The sequence below is a fragment of the Helobdella robusta genome (genome assembly GCF_000326865.2).
Source record: "Helobdella robusta unplaced genomic scaffold HELROscaffold_46, whole genome shotgun sequence".
Classification (NCBI taxonomy): Eukaryota; Metazoa; Annelida; class Clitellata; order Rhynchobdellida; family Glossiphoniidae; genus Helobdella; species Helobdella robusta.
The window spans coordinates 1,187,374-1,205,807 of record NW_008705138.1 but is presented as its reverse complement, the minus strand read 5'-3'; the positions used below and the strand labels follow the sequence as shown (position 1 = coordinate 1,205,807).

General features: G+C 33.1%; 1 protein-coding gene across 1 annotated transcript; it reads left to right on the top strand.

The window, feature by feature from the left end:
• Positions 1–3,178: 3,178 nt before the first annotated feature.
• On the top strand, positions 3,179–16,823 carry HELRODRAFT_85555 (hypothetical protein; the record flags this gene model as incomplete). Its single annotated transcript, XM_009026225.1, has 15 exons — positions 3,179–3,287; positions 3,762–3,851; positions 4,216–4,305; positions 4,617–4,817; positions 5,877–6,002; positions 6,864–6,928; positions 7,235–7,309; positions 7,472–7,543; positions 7,885–7,960; positions 9,315–9,406; positions 10,045–10,130; positions 10,608–10,763; positions 15,634–15,704; positions 16,255–16,295; positions 16,701–16,823. The coding sequence occupies 15 exons, from the start codon at positions 3,179–3,181 to the stop codon at positions 16,821–16,823; spliced, it is 1,473 nt and encodes a 490-aa protein (XP_009024473.1).
• Positions 16,824–18,434: the final 1,611 nt, after the last annotated feature.

The following is an 18,434-nucleotide window of genomic DNA, read 5'->3' as shown; positions in this document are numbered from 1 at the left end:
TTTTGCAGACAGCATGTGGCACCCCAGTTACAAGGTGGCCTCAGGCGGCGCCCGACCTCGCCCCCCCCCCTCCTCCAAGGCCGCCACTGTCTCCGATAACAATGACTTAGTTTAATAAGCCTGCGCAACTCAGAAGTTATTTTTAAAAGTGAAATACTTTCCAGTGTTTTCTGTAATTTCACATAACATACATCAACTTTCCTCAACTGATTAGTTTTGGCTTTCGGTCATCAGTTCGGATAACATCGTGGAAACCAAAAGACTATCTTTGTAGCTTAGCGTTTCAAATTCTTACACACTAATTCAGTATTCTGACAATGAGAACAAATCATAGAAAAAAGAAAAAACAACGAGGTAGTAAATTATTTTATTTCTCAAAACAAATGAGCTTCTATTACCTTCTTAACGATAGTAGAATGAAAGAAAATAACAAACTGGACTTTCCAAAAAGTATATCTGAAAAAAAGTACGCTTGAGAAAAACCAACCAAGGATTGTGCCAAAAATTTAATTCAACGATATTTTCAAATAATTGACATTCAATAGCGATTCGAACGAAAGAAAGATTTATTTAGTGTTTGTTCATGCAGATGTCTGAGCCTACATTTTTTTAAGAATTTGTATCGAACGAACAGACTGCAAATGTGTAACAAAGTTCTTTAATAATTAATCAAATTAAGACAATTTTTTTGGCCGGTTCCAAAATAGCCACACCACCACCACCACCACTACTTCTACTATTACTACTACTACTACTACTACTACTACTACTACCACTACCACTACTACTACTACTACTACTACTACTACTACTACTACTACTACTACTACTACTACTACTACTACTACTACAATATTACTATATTACATCATCAACCTGAAACTTAAAAATTCCGTGTTTCACAAACTTTGGAATTTGAAATACTTAGAAGTAACTGGGAGAGCTGCCGTTTTTACGAGTTTTCAACAAATTTTAAACGAAATTGAATTCGTAGGAGACAGAAAAATTATGACGAACTTGCAACTTTTAGGATTGTCAATATCAGGGGGGGAATCCTTAATAATAGATCAAAATATAACCTATAAAGAGTTAAGTGAAGAAATTATTAAATTCAACAAATTTTAAACGAAATTGAATTCGTAGGAGACAGAAAAATTATGACGAACTTGCAACTTTTAGGATTGTCAATATCAGGGGGGGAATCCTTAATAATAGATCAAAATATAACCTATAAAGAGTTAAGTGAAGAAATTATTAAATCAACGGGGGTTTCTCATTATCGGAAGATCTTTATCTGCCATTTTATTTTATTTTGTCACTTCAATGTCCTCATTTTAAATGTTGCAATGGATTTCAAGGTTTATTCGAAATAAAAAAAATTATTTTTACATAACAGTGATTTTCCAATTAGATTGATTGACTGAATGATCGTTTAACAGCGATTCTGCACGGTTAGCGACTATCTTTTGGTCAATGGAATTTTTTCTTTCGCAACTCACGTGTTTGTTAATGATGTTTTTGTTGTCGGTGTTTTTAGTTGTTAAATATGGTCATATTTTTTGCATTCTTTTAGGATGTGTCGGATTGACAGTTTAATATTGCACTCGTAACAGTTTGAAGATGGCTTTTTGTTGAGAATCCAAGAGTGCGTTAAAAAAAGTGGCTACAAAATACAGCTTACTAATTACTACTAGTTAACTATTTATAGTTGATAACTACTCATCTCTACTTCTTTTAGGATTTTGTTTTTTGGTTTTGCTATGTTGGCGTAGGATTGCTGTTGAAAATTGGTATTACTGTCGTTTAAAACTAGCCTCTTTGAACGATTGTTTTTTCTATTTTCAATATAAAATTTTCTTTTGTTTCTGTCAGTGGTTACAAACTTTATTTTACGTTTTGATGACAGTGGTAACATTTTGTAACATTTGTACGTGTACCTGGTTTGTCCCGAGTCCATTCATGTCCTCCTCCACATTGCTGCTGATGCAATTTTTACTTCTACAATTGTTTCGGTGATGCCTTGACCTTAAATGACGCCCTTGCCCTTCTATACTCACTTATACGCGTTATGGTTGCTTTTAATGTTAATTATAATTTTGATATGAGTTTATATCATTTTAATTTTATTTTTAAATAATTTATAAAATTTTAATTAAAACTGTTGAAGTTTTTATTTAAAAAAAGAGAAAATAATATACTAATGCAACTATCAGAAATTGTGATAATATATTATAAGAAAAACATATATTATAAAAAATATTATAAGTAAGTCTTTTATGCGTTTTGCTGGGGCAAAATATAATAAATAAATAAATGCATAAATAAATAAATTAATTAATTAATTAATTATATCAATCAAACAATCCTTTTCCGTTTCCAGTTGGACTTTTTTCTTCATGATAATTATAATTAATATAGCCCTATATATAATTGATTAATTAATTAATTAATTAATTAGAAATTTATTTATAATATTTTTCAACTTTTTTGGCCATTTTTGATAGAAACAATATTTCATTACTCATCCATTCCAAATCATTCCAGCACCTCTTAATCCACCTGAATTTTGTATGCATGCAGGTTTTTTAAAATAGTTTGGCGGTTTAGTTTCGTGATTTCAAATAACATTTACAAAATAATTTTAATAAATTTAATCTAAAAGAAATATACTTAGTTATTTAAACAGTAAATTATTATAACTAATTTTTATAATGATCAAGATTTCGTTGAAAAATCAGCCAAAATTGATTCACTTACGTGTTCGGTAGTTAACTTTGCTTTTTCGCTAATTTTTATAATTATTTATTTAATTTTTATTTTCAAATTGTGCAAAATAATAATGAAAAGTGCTGAAAAAGTACTCTCAATATTCCTCGTCCCGACGTTTATGATTCAGTTGCTCGCTAAAGTATTTACCATCCTCATTTATCGAATAAAAGTTAATTTTGTGGAAAGGTTAAACACTATTTTAAAAACGGTAACAAATGATAAAGATCAAACTAATTCGGCCCCATTTAGTGAAAATAATTACGAACATAAAAAAGATATTAATGAATTAAAAAAGATTATTTTAGAAAGTGAAGATGACATATCAAGCAAGGAAATAAAACTGGAAAAGCAACTTTTACTAAAAAGTTGCAGAAGTGTTCCTAATTTTATTCCTAATTTCGTGGATGACATGGCGAGCAGACAAAGCGAAGAAACAGTTCTGAAGATACAAAAAATTCACCAGAAGGCTTCTTTCAATTACCTCAACAAGGCTCTTGGTATTGATGAAAATGGAAAAGGTGTTTTGCTTGTGTGTGCTTGTGTTTTAAAGTTGAATTATTTAATAAATTTTAAATCACAAATATTACTGCAATAATAAAATGAAATACTATAATAACCCTTTTAATTTGATATTAATTATAACGACAAAAGAACCTAACAGTTTCTTAACATTTTTGGAATGAATATTCTTGTTTCAGTGTTAATAATAGTTACATGTTTAATTATATCTACCTGGTCTGGCTAGGTTAAAAAAAATTAAAATTGAGTACATTATTAACTTAATAACATACTCAATTTTAGTTTTTTAATTATTTGCTATCTATTTACTTTTATTTTACTTATCTTACGTTACTTATATCCTGTCCATATTTTTTTTCTTGTAACTGACTTGTTTTAATTAATTAATTGTTTTGTTGTCTTCATTTTGTTTTGCATTGTAATTGACAGTTCATTTGATTAACTTGATTTTAATTTGATATTTTGATTACAAGATGTTGCAGATAAGAAGAAAGCAGTGGAGTTGTACAAGAAAGGGATTGAGGAGCTACAGAAAGGAGTTAATGTCATTATTCTGGGAGAAGGTTGAGATGATGATGATGTTGCTGCTGTTGATGTTGATGCTGATGATGAGAATGATGATGTTGATGATGAGAATGACGATGTTGATGGTGAGAGCAATATGGTTATGATGAGATAGTGAGATTAATAATGATGTTACAATGATGCTGATCATTACTAATTACCCTCATAATCATCATCATCATCAAGCTCTTGGTCATCTACATCATTAACTTTATCTACATTATTTTTTTTCATCACCATCTTCATTATCATCCTCACCATCTTCATTATCATCATCTTCATTTTCATCATCACCATCATATCTTCAATGTTATTATCTTCATCTTCCACATCATCATCATCATCACTGCAAATTTTTTTAAGGACCAGATTTTGAAAGAGCTCGAGGATTGAGGAGTAAGATGCAGAACAATCTCATCATGGCTCAGGATAGGCTGCAAGTTTTGGGTGTGTGTGGGTGTTTGTGTGTGTGTGTATGCGTGTGTGCACGTGTGTGTATGTGTGTGTGTGTGTGTATGTTCGTATGTATGTGTGTATGTATTAGTGTATACATGCATTAGCATAAGCACACACACATACACATTCATTCGTGTGTGTATGTTCGTATGTATGTGTGTATGTATTAGTGTATACATGCATTAGCATAAGCACACACACATACACACACACACACATACATAAATACATACATACTAATGTACAGAGAAACATATATACATAGATATAAAATAATTGTATAAAATAATTGATCAACCTCCCACCAGCCAACGAGATCAACAGGCAGACACCAACCACGAAAACTTCATCCGCAACAAAAACAACAACAACAAACTTAATCACGCCAACACCATCGTTATCATCACCATCGTCATCGTCACCACGCGAGTTAAACTACAGAAAATCTAATTTCTATACCCCCAGTGGCAAACAAGCTGGCGCAGGTGATGATGATGATGATGGTGATGGTGATGATGAGTACAATGATGATGATGATGATTGTAAATATATTTTAAAATTTTTCAATCAATCAGTCAACCTTCAATCATCCAGTTAATCTACGAATCCACTAAATCAATAGATCGACTTATTCATCACTCAACCAATCAGCCACTCAATCAACCTAGCTGTCATTCGATCAATCAATCATTGAATCATTCGACCAATCAATCGTTGAATCATTCGACCAATCAATCATTGAATCATTCGACCAATCAATCGTTGAATCATTCGACCAATCAATCATTGAATCATTCGACCAATCAATCATTGAATCATTCGACCAATCAATCATTGAATCATTCGACCAATCAATCGTTGAATCATTCGACCAATCAATCATTGAATCATTCGACCAATCAATCATTGAATCATTCGACTAATCAATCATTGAATCATTCGACCAATCAATCAGTGAATCATTCGACCAATTAATTATTGAATCATTCGACCAATCATTCGACCAATCAGGCGATTCTCCGCGAGTCCTACTAAAGAGACCGAAATCTCTAACAAGATTGTCAGCAGCACGAACGGCAGCAACAACGACAACAACAACGACAACAACAGCAGCAACAAATAACTTCATGATGAGGGGTAGAACTTTCAATACGAGAATTGTATGTTTGATGTTGATGAGGATGATGATGAGGAAGACGTTGATGAGGGTGGTGATGATGAATAAGGCGATGGTGTTGATAATGATGACGATGATGAAGGTGGTGATGATGATGATGAAGGTGATGGTGTTGTTAACATGACAATGATAGTGGAGGTAATGATGATGATGAAGGTGGTGATGATGATGAAGGTAGTGATGATGATGATGACGATGATGATGATGTGACGGTGTTGTTATTGGTGAGGATGTTAAATTAACTTTTTTTCATCACCATTCCATCATCATTATAACCACCATCATCATCAACATTGTCAACATCATCATCACATCATCATCACTACCATTGTCATTATGACGATTGCCAAACAGCCAACCACGACAACAACACCATCGCTGACCCACCCAGCGAACAACAACCACCACAACCCCACCCCCAACTTGTCCTCCTTGAAGAACGTGGACAGGCAGCTGCTGAATGTTATTCTCAATGAGATCATCGACTCTGGACCCGCTCTTAAGCTGTCTGATGTCGGTGAGTGGGTGAGCGAGTGAGCCAGTGAGTGAGAGAGTGAGTGAGTGAGTGAGTGAATGAGTGAGTGAATGAGTGAATGAGTGAGTGAGTGAGTGAGAGAGTGAGTGAGTAAGTGAGCGAGCCAGTGAGTGAGAGAGAGTGAGTGAGTGAGTGAGTGAGCCAGTGAGTGAGCCAGTGAGTGAGAGAGTGAGAGAGTGAGTGAGTGAGTGAGTGAGCGAGCCAGTGAGTGAGAGAGAGTGAGTAAGTGAGTGAGCTAGTGAGTGAGCCAGTGAGTGAGCCAGTGAGTGAACCAGTGAGTGAACCAGTGAGTGAGCCAGTGAAAGAGTGAGTGAGTGAGTGAGTGAGTGAGTGAGTGAGTGAGTGAGTGAGTGAGTGAGTGAGTGAGTGAGTGAGTGAGTGAGTTAGTGAGTGAGTTAGTGAGTGAGTTAGTGAGTGAGTTAGTGAGTGAGTTAGTGAAAAGTAATGGGTTGAATGAGTTAATCAATTATAGTGATAAAAATGAGGCATTGAATGAATGAATGAATGAAGAATCCGTGGTTGAATGAATGAATGGATGAGTGGATGAATGGATAAAGAGATGGATGGGCGAACAAATAAATGCACGAACGAATGAATGATTAAATGAACCAGTAAGTGAACAAGGGAATGGATTAAACGATTCAATGTTGGCATTTAATTATTCCAATGACGTCAACATAATCATGAGCATGATTATGTTGATTGATTGACTGAATGAACGAATGAATGAGTGAATGAAGGACGAGTGAATGAATGAATGAGCGGGTGAATGATCGAGTAGGTGAATGATTATGTTATTTGATCATCGCCATCACATCATCATCTGGTCATCATTTCACACAGCTGGTCAAGAAACTTCGAAGCAAGCCCTCCATGAAATTGTCATTCTGCCCTCCTTGAGACCTGAGGTTCGTTCATTCTATTCTTTTATTCATTTTTTCGTTCATTCATATGTTCGCTTGTTCTTTCCTTCATACTTTGTATATTCGTTCATTCATTTGTGCTAAACTGTGTTCGTTCATTCGTTCGTTTGCTTGCTTATTTATTTACTTGCTGTTCTATTCATTGGTTTGTTTGTATTTTTATTCGTTTGTTAATTTGTCCGTTTATTTATTTGTTCGTTTTTAATTTATTCTTTGATTCATTAATTCATTCATTCATTCATTCATTCATTCATTCAATCATCTTTTCCTTCCTCCATTTCCTTCCATCAGCTGTTCACCGGCCTGCGCACTCCAGCTCGTGGTCTCCTGCTGTTTGGACCGCCTGGGAACGGGAAGACGATGCTGGTAGGATTGATGGATGGATGGATGAATGAGTGAAAGAAAGAAAAAATGAATGAACGAACGAAGGAGCGAATGAATAAATGAAGGATCGAATTGATTTAAAAATGAATAGTTGGACTAAGACTAAGATATGCAGCCCATCTTATTGATGCTGATGACTTGCAGGCCAGGGCAGTGGCTCACGAGTCAAAGTGGACCTTCTTCAACATCAGCTCAGCCAGCCTTACCTCGAAATGGGTTTTTATATTTAGATCATGAATAATAAGAATAATAATAATAATAATTTCCCCAGCAGACACATTTCATCATCGCTGATGGTTTTTTTATTACTGTTGTTTATATTATCACCACCATCATTGTTGTTGTCATTCATCATCATCATCGTCGTCATCACATCATTGCCACCACCACCTTTGTTAAGACCCTCGTGATCATCGTACACCACATCATCATCGTCATCGTCATTTCCATAACGATAGTCTGTATAATCATTACCATGATCATCATTGTCGTTATCAGCATAAACATCCTCATTACAACCATCACCTAAACGTCATCATCACCACCATCATCATCAGATGGGCGAGGGTGAAAAGTTGGTGAGAGCTTTATTTGCTGCTGCCAGACATTTGCAACCGTCTGTCATTTTTATTGGTTGGTTGGTTGGTTGGTTGGTTGGTTGGTTGGCTGGTTGGCTGGCTGGCTGGCTGGCTGGCTGGCTGGCTGGCTGGTTGGTTGGTTGGTTGGTTGGTTGGTTGGTTGGCTGGCTGGTTGGTTGGTTGGCTGGTTGGTTGGCTGGCAGTGTGGCTGGCTGGCTGGTTGGTTGGTTGATTGATCGATTGTAATAATTTATTATTTGATGGTTCATTCATTAACCTAATAATTTAGTAATACAGCCAATCAATCATTCGTCTCACCACCATTCAGTCGATCCGTTATTTATTCATTTAATAAGTCAATCGATCAGTCAATCAACTAATTATCCAACTGAGAAAGTATGCGATTCATAACAGATGCAACAAAGAAAATAATATTATTAATGAATGCAAATAGTACTAAATAAGCGAAACAACAAAAACAATATTAATAATAAAATAATAATAATAACATTTATAACAATAAATACGCTTAAGTTATTATTTCGTAATATAATTGTAGATTTTCGCCGGGCGACATTCGAATTCCGCACCACGCGGTCCCGAACCGCGTCCGCATACGAATATCCACCCGAGCCTTCGCTTCGGCGGAGTCTTTCCTGGCCGGGATCCGCCACTCTACAATAGACCCTCTCAGGGTCTGAAAACACGAGCCGGGCGGAAGTTTGTTCGCGCCCTGCTTGTTGACTAGAGACGCCGACCTCGTCAACTATCAACAAGTCTTCTTCAACATCCATTATTTTAGGTAGAATAATTAAGTCGAGCCAAACTTCAAGTGTACACTTCTTTTATTCAATAAAAGAAATAAAATAACAAACAAAATAATACAAATCAAACCTCTGTCCTTATTAAAACAAAACGATAAGTCCAAAATTAATCTATTAATAATACAACTGACAAGCAAGAGACCAAAACCTAAAATTAAGATAACAAACGACCAGCCTCACAATATCTTAACTCGCGGCCTTTTATATGTTTTTACCGCCCTATCTACATAATGCTTTCTATATCATAGAAAATTCTATACTCCTATCTATACTCTCTTCCTATACTCAGAAAAGCGATACAGCACAGCAGCGTCGCTTATATAGCATATCAAATAACAAAATATACATGCATAGAATGACTAGTAAAATATATAGATATGTATAGGCGGCACGCCTCAAAGACGCAATCATTATCATCACAATTTCACAAAATATACAGGCGGCATATTTCAATCGCGCAATCATTATCATCACCATACAGGCGGCATATCTCAATCGCGCAATCATTATCATCCCAATCGTCACAACTTCACATAATAATTATTCTTATTGTTTCTGTTCTTATTATCGTTATTTATTTAAAAGATGAGATAGACTCCTTACTGTGCGAAAGAAAAGAGAACGAACATGAAGCCAGCAGAAGAATTAAAACGCAGTTCATGATTGAGTTTCAAGGGGTCGGTTGAGTGATTGTTTATTTATTTGTTTGTTTATTTGATTGTTTCATTTATAGATTGTTTTTATGATTGGTTGATTAATCGATCGATTGGTTAATTGATTGATTGACTGATTGATTGTTTGATTGATTGATTGATTGATTGATTGATTGACTGATTGATTGTTTGATTGTTTGATTGATTGATTGATTGATTGATTGATTGATTGATTGATTGATTGATTGATTGATTGATTGATTGATTGATTGATTGATTGATTGATTGATTGATTGATTGATTGATTGATTGATTGATTGATTGATCGATTGATCGATCAATTGATTAATTGATTGACTGAATGACTGATTGATTGATGATTATTGTTGTGGTGGGGGTTAAATTGATTGGTTGTTTACTTAGTCGATAAATTGTTGATCGATAATTGATTGAATGATCGATTTATTGATTGGTCGGTTGATTAGTCGGTTAAATGGTTAGGTGATTTGCCAATCTCTCGGTCGTATTAACCAACCAATCAGAACGAATCATTCAACCAATCAGAACGAATCATTCAATCATTCAACCAATCAGAATGAATCATTCAATCATTCAACCAACCAATCAGAATGAATCATTCAATCATTCAACCAACCAATCAGAACGAATCATCGGGTCCATCGCCCGATCGACTTCTCGTCATAGGAGCAACGAATCGACCTTTTGAACTTGACGATGCCGTTCTTCGGTGCGTTGATGTTATTGTTGGGATTATTTTTATTACTCTTGTTGTTGTTGTTATTGTTATTATTTATTGTTGTCGTTATTTTTTGCTATTACAGATCTTACGAGAAATAGTACAACTTATCCAAGAAATTTTACAACATCTCCAAAATGTTTTACAACATTTATAATTAAACATGATTTATTTGTCTTATTAGAAGTATAACAAACTGAGTTCAGTGGTTAACGAATGTTGTCAAATAATTTAAAGATGTTGCAAAACATTTTGAAGATGTTGCAAAACATTTTGGAGATGTTGTAAAATTTCTTGGATGAGTTGTAATATTTTTCTTGAGGCCTGCATTATTCTTGCTGTTGTTGTTTTCGCTTCTTCGCCCCACTCGCCACCATCATTCCACATTCATCGCCATCTAGCTTTGTTGCGGTTATTTCTTCTCGTCATCACCACCATCACCACCACCATCATCACTACCATCACCAGACGATTCCCGAAACGAATATTCGTCCCAATGCCAGACCTCCAAACTCGCTTCCAACTTTTAGAGCGACTCCTGAGGCGACAGAACGAAAGTGGTGGTGGTAGTGGTGGCGGTAGTGGATGGAAAATGAGTCGAGATGATGTTATGCATGTAGCTAAGTAAGCATGATGATGATGACGATGGGGATTATTCAATCATTCGTTTTCTTCAACCATCCATTTGATTAATTTTTGTTTTTATTATTCTTTGAAAATCGACAGACGCAGTATCCCTGCAGCTGTTACTATCAATGTATATATTATATATAAATTATATTATATTATATATAAATTATATTATATATAAATTATATTATATATAAATTATTTTATATATAAACTATATTTTATTATATATAAATTATATTATATATAAATTATATTATATATAAATTATATTATATATATATTATACTATATTATATATAAATTATATTATATATAAATTATATTATATATATTAATTATATTATATTATATATAAATTATATTATATATAAATTATATTATATGATATATATATATATATATCAGTAAATATCGGTAACAAATTTTCATTTAAGCATATTTCATTAAACGCGATGCTTATATTATTGTTATTTAATTTTTTATTAAGATTTTCTATTTTTCTTATTAGTTTTTTATAATTATAATTTAAATTAAAAATTAGAACACCAATATTCATTATATAATTATTTATTAAGCGACGTTTCGAATTTTATAATTCATCTTCAGGCAATTTAATATTAATTCAAATAAAACATAACAATAAACTGTCAGATGACGTAATAAGAGTTGAGCGCGAAAGTAACGTAACGATTAAAGTTAAATAACGTAAGTAGTTAAATTAAGTATAATAAACAATTATTTTGTAATATAACATAATAAAATATATTATATGTGCAATATTATGTTAATAATAATAATAATAAATTAAACATTTCGTGATGAAGGTAAAATAAAATTGGAATAAATTTGTTTGTTCAAATTAGGTTTATAAATATTAATAAATAGGGATTCTAAAATTTGTAGTCTGTTAGAATTAGTGTCTTTCATTAATATTTTAGTATTATCTTCTAATATTTTGCGGGATAATTGCTGGTTGTGGCAGTCATGGTAGTGTTGATTTGGAGCTCCGATGTTCAAATGGCAGGTTAAACGGCGTGTCAGTTTTGTGGTAGTCATTCCAATATAAGAAGATGGACGAAGCCTACAGTCTTCGTGAGGACATAGAAATTGGTAGATGACGTGGGAGTGCTGTGTTGTTGCTAGTTTAACGTTGGGACTATTTTTTATTAGTAGTTGTTGCGACTTAAAATTTTTATAATAAATAAGAAGGTTTATTTTTTCATTAGAATCAACTGGATGGACTCCTTTTTTAAGGAGATATTAAAACTTTATGAACATCGGAGCTCTTATTACGTCATCTGACAGTTTATTGTTATGTTTTATTTGAATTAATATTAAATTGCCTGAAGATGAATTATAAAATTCGAAACGTCGCTTAATAAATAATTATATAATGAATATTGGTGTTCTAATTATTACGTTAAATTATAATTATAAAAAACTAATAAGAAAAATAGAAAATCTTAATAAAAAATTAAATAACAATAATATAAGCATCGCGTTTAATGAAATATGCTTAAATGCAAATTTGTTACCGAAATTTACTGATATTAAAACTTGCGATTTAACAAATAAACATCAGGATATTACTTTATCTTACAGAAGAAATTAAATATCTCGCGAAATTGAAGATAAGCGGAAAACTCGTGATGAGTTACAGCACGATTTGGACCTAGCGTATGAAACATGGAATAATATAATTGATATTGATATTGACCTTAAAAATAAAATAGACAATAGTTTAAATAATATTAACGATCAACATTTTAATACATCAACAAATAAAATAATTGATAAACTATCTCGTTTATATGGCGGTAACTTCAAATTTCCTCGTCCTCAACAAGGTTTTGTCAATTTGTCAGATATAAAATTGACGTATCATCAAGAACGTTTGTTAAACTTAGGACTAAACTGTCATATTTTAAAGAAACCACATAACTTACAAAAACGAGTTGAAATTGAAGTGCTCATCGATCAAATTTTAAAAATGAATAATGATAAGAAAGTCATCATAAATCAATTGCTCATTCCTGACCTTATTTCAGAATCCCATAAAAATAGAGGTAACTATAATAGTAAAATACTCGACAAAGAACTTATAAATGCTGCCAAGCAACTTAAATCAAACAACAATATAACCATTCGAAAAGCCGACAAGTCAGCGTCATATGTTTTGATGAACACACCCGAATATCTCCAGAAATTAAACCAACTTCTTTCCGATTCCACAAAATTTAAAAAGATCTCAAAAAACCCCGTCGATGATATCAAAAAACAGCTCAACACCATAATTAACCGCATCAATAATAATAGTTCAATAAAATTCAATAAACTCATTGGTGATTTCTCTCCCGGTTACATCTATGGTAACGTAAAGACACATAAACCCGACAATCCCTTACGCCCTATAATTAGTCAATGCCCAACTCCCACTTATCACATCGCAAAACAGCTCAACACCATTCTCACACCATATGTACCTGACAATTATTGTGTCAAAAGATCAACTGATGTCATCAAATTGTTGAAAGCAAATCGAGATTCGGGAACGATGGCTTCATATGACGTCGAATCTCTTTTCACAAACGTGCCGGTTGATACTACAATACAATATATACTTGATCGAGTATATCGCGATGATACAACTCCATGTTTGGATATTAGAGAAGAGGATCTAAAACGTTTGTTAGAAATATGTACGAAGCAGTCACCGTTTGTATGCCCCGCTGGACACATGTACTTGCAAACCGATGGCATAGCTATGGGGTCTCCACTGGGAGTCTTGTTCGCAAATTTTTATATGGGAACAATTGAATACAAAATCTTCAAGCGTTATCGTAAACTCGTATATTGTAGATATATCGATGATATATTTGTCATAACCAAATTTGAGAGAGATATAACACAGCTGAATAAATTGTTTCACCTTAACTCATGTTTAAAATTTACTGTGGAAAAAAGTAATGACAATAAATTGACCTATCTTGATATTTTAATTGATCAGTTAACACCCAACACATTTCGCACATCTGTTTACGTCAAACCAACCAACAATGGGATATGCATGATAGGAAATAGCGAGTGTCCAGATCGGTATAAGAATAGTGTGATAATATCGTATGTCAGACGGGCATATTCACACAGCTCTGAACCACTTGAATTTCGTAAAGAACTCGATAAAATAAAACAATTCCTTGTCAACAATAATTTTAACAATTCAACAATAGATAAAATAATGACCAATGAAATTAGAAAAATTCAAAATAATAATATTAAGGTAAATGATAACAATGAAAACGTTCAAAACAACTCAAGTTATAATCACAATGTAACCGACAATGATAACCACGTTTCTATCGATCATAACAGCCATAACAACACAAGCAACACTGATAACAACACAAGAAACAACTCAAACAACAATGACGACAATATAAGCGATAATAACACGAACAATAATGATAGACGTATTATCAATGATCATGATAATGATAACACAAATAACAACGAAAACAATGGTAACCATGTTACTATTGCACAAGTCGTTGTCGATAACCTAATCAACAACGACAACCATGTTATTTCCAATAATCTTGTTAGTAATGTAAACAACTCAAACAACGACGTTGTTGTTGATCATGTCGGTGACAATAATGCAAACTCTATTACCAACTCCAACAACAATAACAGCGACAATAACGATGACCATGTGGATCATGACAATGATAACAACACAATCTATGACAACCTCGTTATCGCAAACTCCATTCATAACAATAACAACAACTCAAACAACAATACCGACAGTACAAAATTAACTTTATTTTATCGTAACTTAATGAGCTCTTCGTATAAAGAAGACGAATATATAATTAAAAAAATCATTAAAAAGGGAGTCCATCCAGTTGATTCTAATGAAAAAATAAACCTTCTTATTTATTATAAAAATTTTAAGTCGCAACAACTACTAATAAAAAATAGTCCCAACGTTAAACTAGCAACAACACAGCACTCCCACGTCATCTACCAATTTCTATGTCCTCACGAAGACTGTAGGCTTCGTCCATCTTCTTATATTGGAATGACTACCACAAAACTGACACGCCGTTTAACCTGCCATTTGAACATCGGAGCTCCAAATCAACACTACCATGACTGCCACAACCAGCAATTATCCCGCAAAATATTAGAAGATAATACTAAAATATTAATGAAAGACACTAATTCTAACAGACTACAAATTTTAGAATCCCTATTTATTAATATTTATAAACCTAATTTGAACAAACAAATTTATTCCAATTTTATTTTACCTTCATCACGAAATGTTTAATTTATTATTATTATTATTAACATAATATTGCACATATAATATATTTTATTATGTTATATTACAAAATAATTGTTTATTATACTTAATTTAACTACTTACGTTATTTAACTTTAATCGTTACGTTACTTTCGCGCTCAACTCTTATTACGTCATCTGACAGTTTATTGTTATGTTTTATTTGAATTAATATTAAATTGCCTGAAGATGAATTATAAAATTCGAAACGTCGCTTAATAAATAATTATATAATGAATATTGGTGTTCTAATTTTTAATTTAAATTATAATTATAAAAAACTAATAAGAAAAATAGAAAATCTTAATAAAAAATTAAATAACAATAATATAAGCATCGCGTTTTATGAAATATATATATATATATATGTATGTATAATATCGATGGCTGTTACCTCTTTCTACTGTACATTTCTAAATGTTTTACCTTTTTCATTCATTGAGTCTTCCATTTCTTGTTTCATTCATCCAATTGTCCATCCATCTATCATCTTTCTCTCGACCCATCCAGCCTTACAGAAGGGTACTCCTCCAGTGACCTGACCTCATTGGCCAAGGACGCTGCCATGGGACCAATCAGAGGTCTCAGTTGTCTATGACGTGATGCTGCACTCATTTGCATGCTACGATGATGTGGATGGTGTGATCGTGTGGTTGGATGGGGGGAGGCGATCGATTGAATGAATAAATGAATGAATGAAAGAATGAATGAAAGAATGAATGAATTAATGAATATATTATTGACTGGGTAACTAGTTTTCGATCGGAGGGAGGAAGTGATTAATTGTTGTTAAAAATAGTTCGGTCGGCTGATTAATTTGGTGATTTTTTCATCCATTCTCTTCATTTTATATCCATATATTCACACGTTCCATTTATTCATTTGCTTATTCATTTATTCATTCATTCATTCATTCATTTATTCATTCATTCATTAGTTTATATATAGTCCGTACATAAATTCATTCAATTGTTCATTAAAATTTGTTATAACGGTTTACTGAATGAATGAACAAATGAATGAACGAAAGAAAAAAAGAGCGAAAAATGAATGAATGAATAATTGAACGAAATAAATGATGGCATGAAAGAAAAAATGAAATTTAATTCATTTATTTTTCAATATCATCAGAGCTGGATTTGAACAGAGTCAAAAATATGAACGCCAACAATGTGAGTAATTGATGATGATGATGATGATGATGATAGTAGTAGTAATAATAATAGAATGATGAACATGTTAATAATGATGATGGTGTTTGATGATGATAATGATGATGGTGAGAGACTGGATGTAAGGAAATGATGACGATGATGATGATGATGGTGATGATGATGGTGATTTGTTAACCTACAGCATATCGTTTCATTGACATCTTCATATTGATATCATAGCCATTTCTATTGTCATCATCATCATCGTCATCACTGTTACCATTATCATCATCATCGTCATCATCACTGTTACCATTATCATCATCATCATCACTATTACCATCATCGTCGTCGTCACAACCATCGTGATTATCATCACTGGCACAATCAACCACCATCATCAACCATCATCATCATCACCAGCTACGAGACATAGAGGTTCAAGATTTCACGGATTCCTTGAGGAGGATCCGTCCCTCGGTGCCGCCAGAGACCACCCAGCAACTGCAGAGCTGGAACAAGAAGTATGGAGATGTCAGTCTGTGAAGATGGAGATGATGATGAGGAGGAAGATGGATGGAGATGATGAGGAGAGGGAGATGGATGGAGATGATGAGGAGGAGGAGGAAGATGGAGATGGTGATGATGATGATGATAGGAAGGAAAATTATTATAACGGTTATGATGAGGTGGATGGAATAAGAAGTAATGTGATTCGATTATTATGACGATGGTGTTTGTGATGATGATGATGGTGGTGGTGATGGTGGGGGGGTGATGAGGATGATGACAAAAAATTTGATGAAGATGGTGATGATGGGGATGATCATGATATTGATGATGGTTGGGAGAATGACAATTATAATGGAGGTTGGTTCGTGGGGAAGGTGATGATGATGATAGTGGTTGTACTGATAATGATAGTGATTGTATTGTAAATAACACATCAAATTCAATTTTTTGCAATTTGCTATGCATTCACTTGTTTATCTGAACATTCTTATATTATATATATATATATATATATATATATATATATATATATATATATATATATGTGTGTGTGTGTGTGTGTGTGTGTGTGTTTGTTTGTCTGTCTGTGTGTGTTTGTATGTGTGTTGCAGTATTAAAGTGGATTTTAAATGAAGTTGACCACCAACCACCACTACTACAATAACTGTCCATCGTTTGGTCAATGTAATTGTTTGTTGCAATAAAGTGTCTTTCTTGAAGTTATTTTTCAATTTTGTTTTCATTTAGAGTAAAATCAGAATATCAACAAAATTAAAACTGTTAGGGTGTTACGTTTTTCCTGTGCTAACTTACGGCTCTGAGTCCCGGACAATTTCTAAAGAAATGCGAAAAAATGATTATCGCCGCTGAGATGTGGTTTTTGAGAAGAATTATGAAAGTTAGTTAGACCTTTCATACTTCGAATGAAGATGTATTAAAACAGTCCGGTTATGAAAGAGGAAATTACTACGGATAATCCGACGGGGGCAGTTAAAGTTTTTTGGTTACATTAAAGAATGAAAATTCTAACAACTACTGGAAAGATTGCAGGGAAAAGAGATCGCGGTCAACAGCGAATAACATTCGTGAAGTCCTTGTGTCACTTGTTCAATGTCACCACATTTCTACTACTACAAAGTGTTAAAGATCGGGTTTTGTGGAGGTCGATGGTCGCCAATGTCCTGAAAGGATAAGGCACGAGAAAGAACATAGTTATTTTTAGTTTAGGCGCTACTACAAGTATATTTACTTTTTGTGCTTTGTTCAAATAAAAAAATATATATATATGCATATATGTATATTGTATATATGTATATATGTGATTGCTTGACAATTACTTATTCATGTTCATAATTTTGAATTTCCCACCGACCAGAGTTTCATTTTATTCAAGTAACCGGCGGCCAATAAACGAACGTATATTAAATCACGTGATGTTATTGTTGATTCTTTGGTACAAATTGTCGTCGGTTCGTGCACCGTGAAGATGAAATGATTTGAATGAAATTAGTTTTACAATATCAACTTGATTTGATGGCGCTCGCTCTAATTTATTTATTTAAAGGAATGTAAGAATAAGTTTCAATTAAACATTTTATAAAAAATTCAAATATGAATAGAAATTCTTATGATGGATATTATGAT